General features: G+C 38.0%; 2 protein-coding genes across 5 annotated transcripts in view; one reads left to right on the top strand and one right to left on the bottom strand.

Moving 5' to 3' along the window:
- Nucleotides 1–88: 88 nt before the first annotated feature.
- On the bottom strand, nucleotides 89–10146 carry ttll3 (tubulin tyrosine ligase-like family, member 3). Of its 4 annotated transcripts, none has more exons than XM_048199403.1 (13): nucleotides 9964–10146; nucleotides 9522–9595; nucleotides 7613–7716; nucleotides 7310–7475; nucleotides 6562–6617; nucleotides 6320–6448; nucleotides 6098–6212; nucleotides 5292–5432; nucleotides 5022–5214; nucleotides 3512–3660; nucleotides 3192–3435; nucleotides 2281–2716; nucleotides 89–1898 (listed from the first exon to the last, which is right to left on the bottom strand). In XM_048199403.1, exons 2-13 carry the CDS (start codon nucleotides 9538–9540, stop codon nucleotides 1293–1295), a joined length of 2358 nt encoding a protein of 785 aa, XP_048055360.1. In that variant the 5' UTR covers nucleotides 9541–9595; nucleotides 9964–10146; the 3' UTR covers nucleotides 89–1292. The 4 variants fall into 4 exon arrangements, with proteins under 4 accessions (XP_048055360.1, XP_048055361.1, XP_048055363.1 ...); XM_048199404.1 differs by having other exon boundaries at nucleotides 5292–5402; nucleotides 9964–10145; XM_048199406.1 differs by lacking the exons at nucleotides 7310–7475; nucleotides 7613–7716.
- A 1058-nt stretch (nucleotides 10147–11204) lies between these two features.
- Nucleotides 11205–14100, top strand: part of slc4a8 (solute carrier family 4 member 8) — a 35599-nt gene continuing 32703 nt past the window's right edge. The window contains exon 1 of the mRNA XM_048199397.1: nucleotides 11205–11587. Within this exon, the coding sequence (XP_048055354.1) occupies nucleotides 11543–11587 (45 nt within the window). The 5' untranslated portion in view covers nucleotides 11205–11542. The remainder of the gene's footprint in view (nucleotides 11588–14100) is intronic.

Below are 14100 nucleotides of genomic sequence, written 5' to 3' on the forward strand. Positions count from 1 at the left end.
AAAAATATAATAAATAAGAAATGCAATGTCTGAATTACAGTTCAATGAAAGCATAAGTCCTCAAAAAATCAACACAATAATATTTTAGTGAATTTAGTTTAGTTAGTGAAGTGCTTTTTATTATAGAGGTTTGTCAAGATGATCGAGTTTATGCAAAAATGTCCCAAAAACCCACTCTTTTGGTTGACATTATGACATGCAAAACTGTATTAATCACATATTATAACAAACAGTTCCACTTTATATTAAGTGGCCTTAACTATATTATTACAGATGCAATTACATGCAAGTGTTTTTAAAATATAAGTACAATGTATGTACACAATAAGTGCATTGTATCAAATGATTAATTTAAATGTAAGTACATAGTAGTTAAGGCCTCTTAATATAAAGTGAGACCTAACAAGCATATCCATGATGGTGGATTTAGCATGCAATTTATATGATACTATTTTATATATGATGAGCACTGTCAAAAAATGAGAAAGATTAAAAGAATGAATGCTACCTCCATCTAGTGGTGAGTTTGTTAACGGTTAAAGGCATGAGTTACATAAAACATCTACTAAGCTTACTTCAAATTGCAAAAATTTTGAGAATATCACTAGTGTTTCCAATAAGTAACAGGGTCATTGATCAGCTCATATGGAAACATCCTGACATCTAGAATACAAAATTCAGCACCATAGATTAATAATACAGTCAGTACACCACAGTTGACTGTGTTAATAATCATCAAACATAGCACCACTGAAAAGTTGCCCATATCAATATAATACAGAATTAGGCACTCCATAATAGTACTACTGTATATCTCACATTGAATTTAATTCATTTATGTTAAAAAATGTGTCTTTAGCCATAAAATAGTCTGTAAAAATTCTAAAAGCTGTTGCATGGTTTCAGAAGATTTGAAGTAGAGAGCACAAGTCAAATACGCTACGTGGTGCTTTTAGGTCCTTTTTGAACTTTGGTGTATGCCTCCATTATATGGAAGAAACCAGATCAGTCAATTTTCTTCAGGAAGAATCTTCAGGTTTGGAAACGCATGAGGATATAAGATTAAATTATGACAGATTTTTCTTAATTAGTAAAAAAGGTGCTGGAGTGCTTTTCCTCAACTAATATGCTGTTCTCCTTCTTATTTCTGACAGTAGATTGATAAGGTATATGGGTTTTGAATCCAGTGTATTTAAAGATAAACTCACAATGCAACTGATGCAGTCTAAAACGTATTCATTCCATTTAGGTTAGAATCTGTTTGAATGAAATCATGCTCTCCAAAAGGTTCCTCAGGATGACTTCGGCTCTTCCCTCTTTGTAAAAGTGTCCGTGGTCCGTCTATGGTTTAGTGAAAGGTGCTGCTGCATGGGTAGGACCGGATAAGATATATTGACTGTGTGCATGTCGTGTTTGTAGCGACAGGAGGTGAGAGTTTGTCTAGGTCGTATGCTTATCACGTCCAGTGAGGGGGTTGGACGGTAAAGAGATGGAAGGTTGCTGCGCATCCTGTGTGTGTGAGGGTGATCGGGCTGGGCTAGAGTGGGTGAGAGCTTTTGCGGATGAAGCTCTGCTGGGTTGGGAAGAACACAACAGTTTGAAGGTAAGACTAGTCTGTGGGGACGTTTCCTCAGTTTAAGGTGAAAGGTTGAAGATTGCTCCAATGTGACTTTACGGGAAGGGAGGGTAGGCCAAGCCTTTTTTATCTTTTCTGATTGATTCTCCTTGCCAGAAGTGCAATGGCTGCTTATAAGTGAAGGCTTGTGATTGGTGGATTTTGATAGCGGCTCAGGGTGAGACTGAATGAGAGGCTTGTAAATAAGGGCACGGGGACGTCTGATTGAAGTTCCCTCTATGAGAAGATTCACTCCCACATATTGAGGTACTTCTACTGCTGCCTGAAAACATGAGACAAATTTATAAAATAAAGTTAGTTATTAAGACCCAAAAAACTATTAGACTGTATGTGACATTTTCAGGACAATTACATTCTCATTACTGTAACATGAACATATATATTCAAATTAAATATTAAAATCAATTTTTAATTGTTTGTGTAATTATTTAAAGGCAATTATTAATGACACCAAAAGTTGAGTAAAGAAATGAATAATAATCAGGAAGGACACATTAAATTGATAAAGTAAAAACATTCAAAAATCTTATTGACCCCACAGTTTTGATCAGTAGCATATTATGTTTTTTTTTCCTTTGGCTTGGTGATCTGGACATTTCTTGACAGATTTTATGAGATTCACCCATATCACTGTTTTTGTATACCTGTTTATATATGAGCTGGAAGCCACCAGTGTGAGTGTTGCGGTCACAGCGTCGATCCAGCACCACCCGCAAAGTGTCTTCCTGTACAGCGGGGCAGAGTCGAGCTGTGACTCCTGTGGAGGGTGCCATGGTGGGGCTGGCATTGATCTCCAGTAGCCAAGGTCGCAAATCACGCCCCAGCATAAAGTCAGCTCCGTAGAGCTCAAAACTGGCTTTACGAGGTTCCACACTGTCCTGTGCAGTCAAGAGAGTTTGGATAACAGCCTTCTGCATACCTGGAACCACCACCCCTTCCCACAGACCACCATGGCCTGAAGCAGCCAACCATGAGCGGAACTGTGAGCACGACCACATGCACTCAGCGGGTAGAGAAGGATTGCGGTCTGGGCTTGGCTGAAAATGCTTCTGGATGGAGTTGTTGCAAAGATGTACAGAGCTGAGGGTGGAAAGTACAGGGGGGAAAAGATTAGTTAAAGCCTAGAAAGATAGTTGAGGGGCTTATAAATAATCCATCTTAAAAGAATAGTCAAAATAGTCATTCCAAACCTACTTATAATAACTTATGTTTTGTGTGTGTGTGTGTGTGTGGAACACAAAAGTAGATATTTAAAGAATGTTTCAACAGTTTTTGTTCTAACAAAAAAAAAAGTCAGTGGGATCCAAAACAACATGGGACTCCTTGACTTTCACTGTATGGACAAAAAACATTGGAAACACTTTACAATAAGGTCTGCTTATTAACTGCATTAGTTAACATGAACTACCAATGAAAAATTAAGCATTATTAATCTTAGTTAATGAGTTAACTGAACTGGCAAAGATGAATAAATACTGTAATTACTCATTGTTAGTCAGTAAGTTAATTTTCATTTCAGAATTTTCATTTTTGGGTGAACTATTTGTTTTCTCACCTGTCCAATGTACGAGTGGAGTAAGGTTGGGTAGAAAAACGGAGGTAGCACTCACGGTAGAACCACACAGTGAGAGGGTTCCAGTCTGTGACCAGGAACCACTGCCTTACATCAAACTTAGTGTCATGCACGAGGAGGGGCCGCTCCAAATACTTCTGCACCACCCACTTACTGTCCTTCATCATGCCGTGGTCTCCATCTACCAAACTCAACATCTCATCCAACTTGTTCATGCACATTATACCTACAACAATAAAGTCAAGAGTAAATAGTTTTGCAATATCTTTTACACCATTGTCCTTCAATGTTCACAAACACACCTCTGCCTCGTGACTTGGCCCCAGGTTTAATGATCCAGATGTTGCAGAGTCCATCAGTCTCCATCTGAGGGCAAACTTGACGCATCTGCTCCAGCATGCATTTACAACGCTCCACATATTCTTCACAGCCCTCTATCATCAGTCCTTCACTGCAAAGAAAAAGAAACAGGAAGAAAGCTTCCTCTAAACTTACTTTTATGCAGCTTCACTATTCTACAGAGAAATGTATTGTTTGCTTGCAAAACTTTTGATATGGAAATAATATGAGGTGGAAGAAAAAAATGTTTCAATGCTTTTCCAAGTGAATGCAAAGTTTCTCAGGGGAACACAATACTTTTGAGAATGCAAAAGCAACGAAATATAAAGTTCTGTCATGAAACTCTAGATGGCGCAGGCTAATAGGTCCTTTAAAGGGATAGTTCACCCAAAAATGAAAATTTGATGTTTATCTGCTTACCCCCAGCACATCCAAGATGTAGGTGACTTTGTTTCTTCAGCAGAACACAAATGATGATTTTTAACTCCAACCGCTGCCGTCTGTCAGTCAAATAATGGGAGTGAATGGGAACTTGGATCAATAAGAGTCGAAAAACCTTGCACAGACAGATCCAAATTAAACCCTGCGGCTCGTGATGACACATTGATGTCCTAAGACATGAAACGATCGGTTTGTGTGAGAAACAGAACAGTATTTATATCATTTTTTACCTCTAAAACACCACTATGTCCAACAGCGTTCAGCACTCGCTTAGTGAGGTCTGATCGCGCTCTGACAATGGCAGTGATGTCTCGCACTCATTTAAGTATATGCGCGAGACATCACTGCCGTTGTCAGAGCGCGATCAGACCTCACTAAGCGAGTTCCCATTCACTCCCATTATTCGGCTGACAGACGGCAACGGTTGGAGTTAAAAATCATCATTTGTGTTCTACTGAAGAATAAACCTAAATAACCGAAGTAACCTAAATCTTGGATGCGCTGAGGGTAAGCAGATTTTTGGGTGAACTATCCCTTTAACTCAACCTGCTCATAATCACATCATCTATAGGGCATAGCTGATTGGTTCCTGCTGTATCACTAGCCAAAGAGCTTGCATGCTCAACCTACAGCAGTAGCAGCAATAAAAGCAGCAGCGTAGCAGATCTATTCCGCCAAGACCAAACATATCAACACTGTCAAATCCATTACCATGCCAAACACTCCGAGAGTTGCCATGACAGAAATATAATTTTTCCTCCAATCTCATAATTTTCCATCACCATGTCCTCTTCTCTTTTCAGAGAAAACAAGGGATTATTTCATTTGAATAATGTTAGAAAGTTGCATTAGTTTGTAATGAAGCATTTTTGCAGTTTATAATTACATTATATAATTTTCGGTCCCAAAACTTATAGTGTGTTTACTAGGTACATTTAACATTTTTTTAAAAGATCAAGAATTTTTTATTCATGATATTACTCTTTTAAGCAATTTTAGATACTATAAATAATAATAAAAAACAATACTCACTGAATAACTAAATAGTAATTCTGAAGAAACACCTTCCACTGTTGCTCTGAGAGGGTAGGGGTTGTTCCCAAAGTGATGTCTATGTCACAATGTTCTAAACTGTTCAGATACTCCTGGCATACATGCAATGCATTGTCAATTAATGAGGTTCCAACCCTCTGATTGGTGTGCTGTTTACGCCGCTTGCTCGGACCTACAAAGGAGGGAAGATGTGTGAATATGTGTGAGTTCTAATGTGTGCATGTGTGTGTTTGGCACTGTGTGTCATACCATGAGACTTAGCATCATGCACCTCTCCTATTCTCTCCCACTCTGAATCCCCACCATACTTCTCCAAAACATACAGCAGTAGACTTGTGCATGCAGTCCGTCTAAAGTCCTCTGAAAAGCAGCAGAAAGGGAGGATCAGGTCTGGCAACGCAAATATTGTAGGTTCAATCCAAGGCTGGGATGACATGAACTGTTACAGAGAACATATATCACAATTGACAGCAACACTTAACCCCAGATTACTCCAGGGAGACTATGAAGTTCATGTGGTGTAAATTACTTTGGGGGGGGGGGGGGGGGGGGCAATCATCTGTTAAAGGGGACCTATTATGCCCCCTTTTTACAAGATGTAAAATAAGTCTCTGATGTCCCTAGAGTGAGTATATGAAGTTTTAGATCAAAATACCCCACGGATCATTTTTATAGCATGTTTTGGGGGTGTTTTTGTGTGTCCCTTTAAATGCAAATGAGCTTGCGCTCCTGACCCCTTTTCAAGAAGAGGGTGGAGCCTCAACAGCTCATGCTCCAGCATACCGGCAACAACAAAACAATCTCATGCACTGAAAATGTCAGAAACTGTCAGTAGTGGTGTTTAGCCTTATATGTTCGAACAGGTGTCGGACAATGATGGAGAGACTCAAGAAGAATGCAACCGGACGTTTCTGAATGTATTGCAATAAAGGTGAAAAGACAGATACAACAGCTTGAGCAGACCCTCGTTTGTGAAGAAACAAGGAAAAAGAACCAAGTTGCAAATAGGGAAAATACAGCAAGGACAGAGTATATTCCAGATTAAGAGTACTGACCAATAAAAGCATGTTTCTCATCCTCCGCCCCCAGTCTGTAGCAGCGTGGGAAGAATGTATCGGGATCTGCTTCATCAAACCACTGCAGATTTCTCAAATTCAAACACAAACCAACCTGAAAAAGACATAACAAAACAATAGTTCATTGAGTAAGAGAAAGATTTTTTTTGCGTAGCGGAATTTTAGTTCGGAACAGTTTAATTGGTCAAGTTTACGATGAACCTTGGTGGTAAAAGATCCCGACTTTGCGTAATGATTGGTCATCTGATCTTTACGTAAAGACCGGCAGTCGATTGAATCCCTCTTTGTTGTCCAGTAGAAATATGGGGTCTCATTGCGAACCAACCGTGACTGTGAAATAAAAATAAGGATCAGAGACTGTCCGCTGTCCACAAATTACATTAAAAAACCCAGCTGCTATGGCAACTGTCATTGAAATGTAATTACACAGTTTCTATACATACCATTAGGTCGTACACATCATCTGCTTCATCGTCCCTCTCTCCCTCCTCTCCTAAGTCTGCGTAAAGAAATCGAGAAGGTGGTGTGACAGGAGTCAAGGGACTGAAAGAATGATCTGTCACTGACATCTGTTTGTAGGAATGAGTGGTGTCAAGTTAGCTGCTCAAACTATCATATCGAGCTTTGAATTACAGTGAGTCATTAACTAAACACAGATGATAAATGTTTCAAGTTATTTGAAATAGATTTTTTTTAAATTATAAATTTCTTTACTGTCATTTTAGATAAATTGAATGTGTCCTTGCTAAATAAAAGCTAAAAAAAGTTATGAATAAAAGTTAACAAAAAAAATCTTACAGACCCTAAACTTTTGAACAGTAGTCCACCTAATTATCTTACAATAACTATAATTTCATAACAAAAATTTTATATTAATTTAATTATAAGTATTTCCAGAGGGGAGAAACAGGGATCTGGTTTGCTGATTGGTATGTGGGCACTAGACTAGACATAGTAGAATATAGCTGTGCGTTCTATTTTATTAATTTACTTCATTAGTCATTTTTACCTTTTAAATAATCCCCTGCCATGCCTAACAGACAGTTTTGTCAGATTTACCTAACTTCTGGTGACTATTTTGTCCCCTATCTATAGCTAAGTAAATCTGCACACACACAGAAACTGACAAGCCTTATCATCTAGGTAGAGTGATGGAAAGGATCTCATCTTGGTTCTGTCAGATACTCTCACCATCATCATCACTGCTGCCACCCTCATCTGTGGCTTCCGTTTCAGGATCGTGACGACGGGGCTGTGGGAAAGAAGGCCGTGGTAGTCGCCGCTCCACCCATCCTCTTGCACGCAGGCCTGCGCGGATTACAGGATATGGGCCTTGCACCGAGAACACTTTCTTTTCCTACAGCAGAATCATCACAATCGTCAATGTATGTTCATTGAAATCTCATTGTCATCATTATATTTAATGATTAAAGATCTCTTGCAGTTATTCGATGCACTACTTCTACAAAGATTGATTGAGTTTAGAAGTCTAACCTTTATTGCTTTGTCCACTAGTGTCTTAGCTGTCCTCAGTCTGTCCCCATTAATCAGAGGCAGATTTAGATAATTACAGCGAACTTTTCCCTCCACGGGTGGCACTGTGACATACACAGTAATGCTTTATAAAAATGCTGCACAAAAAAATAACAGGGTGGCTCTCTAGTGTGTGTAGGTTTGGCTATAGTTGTATGGGCCAATTTTTCTAAATCTTTACAAATACAGTGAAATCCAATTTGTGACAATATCCGAAGTTGTCCTCATTATATGAAAGACTTATAATTCGGCCAAATCACGTTTTAATATAATCTAATAATTCAATCGAGTCATCGGGTTTGTTTGAGTTGTAGGGTATAAAATAACAATAGTTTAAAGGTGCCATCGAACGTTTTTTTTACAAGATGTAATATAAGTCTAAGGTGTCCCCTGAATGTGTCTGTGAAGTTTCAGCTCAAAATACCCCATATATTTTTTTGAATTAATTTTTTTAACTGCCTATTTTGGGGCATAATTAGAAATGCGCCGATTCAGGCTGCAGCCCCTTTAATTGCTCACGTTCCCCGCCCCCTCCCGAGCTCTCGACTCTATCATTGCATAAACAAAGTTCACACAGCTAATATAACCCTCAAAATGGATCTTCACAAAGTGTTCGTCATGCATGCTGCATGCATACATCGGATTATGTGAGTATTGTATTTATTTGGATGTTTACATTTGATTCTGAATGAGTTTGAGGCTATGCTCCGTGGCTAATGGCTAATGCTACACTGTTGGAGAGATTTATAAAGAATGAAGTTGTGTTTATGAATTATACATACTGCAAGTGTTTAATAATGAAAATAATGACGGTTCTTGTCTCCGTGAATACAGTAATAAACGATGGTAACTCTAACCACATTTAACAGTACATTAACAACATGCTAACGAAACATTTAGAAAGACAGTTTACAAATATCACTAAAAATATCATGATATCATGGATCATGTCAGTTATTATTGCTCCATCTGCCATTTTTCGCTGTTGTCCTTGCTTGCTTACCTAGTCTGATGATTCAGCTGTGCACAGATCCAGATGTTAATACTGGCTGCCCCTGTGTAATTCCTTGAACATGAGCTGGCATATGCAAATATTGGGGGCGTACATATTAATAATGAGCCCGACTGCTACGTAACAGTCGGTGTTATGTTGAGATTCGCCTGTTCTTCGGAGGTCTTTTAAACAAATGAGATTTATATAAGAAGAAGGGAAACAATGGAGTTTGAGACTCATTGTATGTCATTTCCATGTACTGAACTCTTATTATTTAACTATGCCAAGGTAAATTCAATTTTTAATTCTAGGGCACCTTTAAAAACCATTGTGCCTATAAGAATGCCTCACTACTGTTCAAAGGTTTAAGGTCTGTAAGATTTTTTTATGTTTTTGAAAGAAGTCTCTTATGCTTTTGATCAAAAATACAGTAAAAACAGTAATATTGTGAAATATTATTCCAGTTTAAAATATGATCCTTGAGCCTGATCCTTCAGGAATGATTCTAATATGCTGCTTTGTTGCTCGATTTCGTATTATTATCAATGTTGAAAAGAGTTGAGCTGCTTAATACTTGTGTGGAAACCGATATACATTTTTTCAGGATTCTTAGATTAATAGAAAGTTCAAAAGAATTTATTGGAAACAGTAATATTTTGTAACATAAATGTCTGTACTGTCATATGTAATATTAATTTAATGTGTCCTTGCTGAATTAAATTATTTCAAAAAAGCTTACCGACCCCAGATGTTTAAACTCTAGTGTGGTTTCAAAGGTCTTTGCGTGTCTATGTTAGGTAACATTATAGGGACATCAAAAGTAATAAATAAATAAATAAATAAGTGGTGAAAATGTGGTAAAAGAGTGTATGTTACCTTGCATATGCTGGTGCATGATTGAGTAAATTCTCACATCACTCACAAAATGGTTCAGTCTTTCCCTTTTTAACCTAGAGGTAGAAGATGAATTGAATGCCATTGTTCACACTCTTTCACACACAAATACATATTAAACGCGAGAAGTGACAGCTCTGGGTCATGAAAGCCACGCGAACAATGCATCAATAGTTGAACACTGTAATTTGTCATTGCCTGGAAACGGATTTGCACAATAGCTCATGCTCGAATTCAACACAAAACAGTTCTATGCACATTCCTTCCTAAATAAAGAATCACATCACAATATTAAAATGAAAACTTACTTCATAGGTTTATAGATCAACATCACATCATAAATCTTAAAACATAACAAAACTCGTGAATCTCCACATGCCTGTTCACGACAAAGTTTATCTGGAGATTCGCTGAGCAAACTCACCTGGATTGCTACAGTACATTCACCTCTGGATTTGACACCCGCCAGAAGCCGTCTGTGAAAATCGATAAGGTCACCGGTGCGCCCAGCCAGCCCAGCAGAGCTGCAGAGAAATGCTCAATCAGCACATGCGCACTGCACACATTCCAGCTCCAGCATGCTGTTTACATCACCCTTAACAACTGTTACCTGGAAACGGATGACGCCGTGCGGCAATCCTGTGTGTAAACACGCAACGCTACAGTTGGACGCGGAGAAGGAATGTAATATCCAACATTCATATAATGGTTAACGAAAGGGACTTTTAATGAAATATTCGAATATCACCACTTTATTATACTCTTTTGGCTGTATTACTTAAAGACCTATGGGCTAATGAATATTATGGATATTAGCGCTAAATATAGAATATTTCAGACGTGTCAGGGGAGCACAACAGTCTCATTATATAGTGATGAAGTCCCCATACAGCACAATAGTAACAATTAGCTTATATAATTGGGCGAATGACAATAAATTGAATTATTCATGAAATGTTCCAGAACAGATTGATTGTTAAAGCGTCATTTGTCATGTCTACGTGATCTTTTAGCTTGGCCAAAGAGAACACAACTATATGCACCCCGCTATTTATCATTATGCATGTTTACTCTATGACCAATCTGTTCCATAGACACTGCATCTCTAAAATAATTATGTTTTGTATTATGTTTATTCGTGATTACTTATAATAACCTGTCCATTTGGAATAAAGGCAATCCACGTATTGCCTGTACATAGTAGTAGCCACTAGATGGCAATGTACTCTGGATGAGTTGGATGGTCATACTATTACACTGTGTGAAACAGGAATTTAAAACACCATTGCTATATTTCGTATGGTAAGAAGAGAGAAAATAACTACTAAATTAAATTAATTTATTTTATTAAATTGGTTATCATTTAAATAGGCTAAATAAATAAATGTACATATGTAAAAAATAATAATAATAATTTGTAAGGCAAAAATGACTGAACAGTGTAGACTTATCATAAAAATATAACCCGTGTTCAATTACAGCATGTGTAGCTTTGAAATGTACTTCACTTAGTCACTAAATAATGATTTTTCTCCAATAACTGTTGTACATTTTGTCTCAATATACGATGTAGACTTCGCTTGAGATGTTATTCAGATTAATTTTTCGTCGTCATGAATTGTACATTCATTAGTACATTCTTAACTTATTTCCTGTAGGTAGGTGCAAACCCGCATCAATCAGCTTCAGCAACAGTCCCAGTTCGAGCTCTCTGATTGGCTGAACGACATATGATGCTGACACAGTCTGTACCTCTTTCCAAGTCCTGGAGAACGCGCGCCTAACAACAGCATTAAAGTATAGACAGGGCGAGTGCGCGTGTATAGGCTATCTCAACGTTAGTTTAAGACGGGATCAAGAGTAGGTTACTTAATGTCTCCCGATTTAACCCTATATGCATCAACTGATCTGGAGTTTCTCAACAGGAACTGCTAATCTGAGCTGCGTTGCTGTATTCTTTCTGTGGAAGCTGCAATCGACTCTGCTTTAAAACGGAGTTAACCATGCCTGCCGAAAACAGCGACCAGGAGAGCATGCTGAGCTATCAGGTAGGCTAGTTAAAACGTTGCATGCTTGTGTGTTTATTGTACATGTCTATTGATTTTATACCTCCAGTAACTTAGAATAGGGCATCTGCTGTAGCAAACAATCTGCAATGTGCTGTTGTGTATCTCACTATCCATAATATGTCAGAAATCTATATAAGATTATTGCCTTTTAATTTTAAAATTCGTAAAATGGAATACAAAAACATCCGGGCGCCCATTAGTGCAGGGATCAATAGTACTGTGTGTTCCCTCTCGCCCCCTTTGCCACAAATATCTTATCGACGTTGTACTTTCGGTGTACAATTGCATCCATTTAAAAGCAGACCGTTCCCATTTCTTGCAAATCTGTGACTCTAATAGATTACTATGCGATATTACCTTAATTTGTGCTCCGCGCGTGGATGTGTATTATTGCAGTGTTACAGGCACGTGCAGCAGCAGTATTCCCATTGCCAGGGACAACAGCTCGCATCATTCGTTTATTATCCGCGTCATTGACTGTGTGCTTGCCGGTATAGCGGTGTCTTGAGGAAGGCTGATGGGCGTTCTTGCGGAGGGATCCGCACTGTCATTTTGTAATGGGTTGAGTGTGAGAGCGCAGGATAGAAATAGCACATAATGTATAATTTACTATCCATTATACTGATGCTGTAAGAGGGTGCGCTTAACATCATGAATTGATTGAGAAATTAAAGCTTTCAGCATTTGATAGTGTTGCATCTAATAAGATTATTGTGCAAAATATGGCTTCCTTTGGGGCGCTCTTACTGTCAGTGTACCCCGTTACCCTCAAATGACCTTGACGCCATCCTCTCTCTCTCTCTCTCTCTCTCACTGTGTGTGTGTTCTCTGTCGGCAACAGCGCTATTGGTGCAGTTATTCAGCGCCAAAGTAAACGCTGAATGCTGGAGAGAGATGCTTGTAGGCAGCTTATCATTTGACGTTAGGAGGAAACCTGACTCCTGGCTCTTTTGAGTAGGCCTACTGCTAACTGTCATTAAAGATGAAAGGATTAATTCACCCATAAATAAAACTCACCCTCATGTCGTTCCAAACCAGGCTGAATTTCTTTCAGATCTGTGGAACACAAAAGGAGAAATTTTGAATAATATATTGATCACTCTTGAACATACAATTACAACAAACTTAAACTTGAGCTTCAAAAAAGGATGCAAAAGTATCATAAAAGTCAGCTATATGACTTGTGTGCTACATTCCCATTCTTCTGAATCCATACAATGGCTTGTGTGTGCAACAAACAGACCGAACAGTCATTAGTCACTGATTGTTTTCCCTTTCAAGTGGGTTTTTAACAACTACAGCTGGATCACTGAGTCAACTGGAGAACTGGAGCAATCCACTTCATTAGCAAATCATTGAATTGATCAACTGATTCATTGATAAAATCTGACTCAAAAGAACATTTGTTGATAAATCTGACATGGCTGCTTCTCTCATGAATGCGCTAAAGCTGGGGACATACTTAATGATTGTAAGGCCGATTATGAATGTAAATTGATACTTATGACTGATCGTGCTCAAACGCGCCCAGTCACGTTCAGTCGGCGATTACAGTCGGTGTTCAAATTCTGTGTGTAAATCTGCTTCAGTCGAAGGAAACAATCGCTGTGTGTTGAGCTCAGTTTTAGAATGTTTTAGCTAGTTGTTAAATGTGTGCCCGGCTTAAGGAAAGTTACAGCAATTGTCAAGATTTTGAGCAAATTATAACTTAAAAGACTTTAGCACACAAGGCATATGAATTAGTTTGATAACATTTTCATTTTTGGGTGAACTATTCCATTCATGTTTCATAACACCTGCTTGAGGGATTCATATGAGACAAAAAATTTTTTTTATATAAAATTATGAGAATAGAGTTTACCCAAAGGTACTTCTGAACACTTGTAAGAAAACTTTATCATCCAGTGGATAGTGACTGTTGAGAGAAAGAACACGTGTAAAGCCGATCAATAGTTTTTCCATTTGTTGAAAAACGTGGTGTTTATTCAGACACTCTCAATAGAGAGAGTGAATGTGAGCAAACCATTCAGAACTTGCCTGCCTATTTTCCCCCTTTTTTGTCTTGGCTCAATGTCCATTACATTACTTGCAGCCTGAACTTTTCATTTTAACCCAGATTTCTTTTCATGCATCAGTTGTTTTTCTAGTGAAACACTGTTTCTCTTATACCTAAGAGATTTTATGTAATGCATTTATCCCTTAAAACTCATCTTTAATCACCAAAATTACAAAATTCTTCATGTCGTAAAATAGCTTGAATGTAACTCTACACCATTGCTTCATTTAGTATATGCGGGTTAATGAATATGCAAATTGGCCCCACCTCCACTCAATCACACAACTCCATTTTGCGAAGATAAAATACATTTAATGTACAACTGAAAAAATGTAATATAAAATATAAAATAAATATCTATTTGTGTGTGTGTGTGTGTGTGTGTGTGTGAAAATAAATGAATTATACATACACACACTATATGCACAAAAGTATT

Source organism: Megalobrama amblycephala, linkage group LG8 (genome assembly GCF_018812025.1).
Source record: "Megalobrama amblycephala isolate DHTTF-2021 linkage group LG8, ASM1881202v1, whole genome shotgun sequence".
Taxonomy (NCBI): domain Eukaryota; kingdom Metazoa; phylum Chordata; class Actinopteri; order Cypriniformes; family Xenocyprididae; genus Megalobrama; species Megalobrama amblycephala.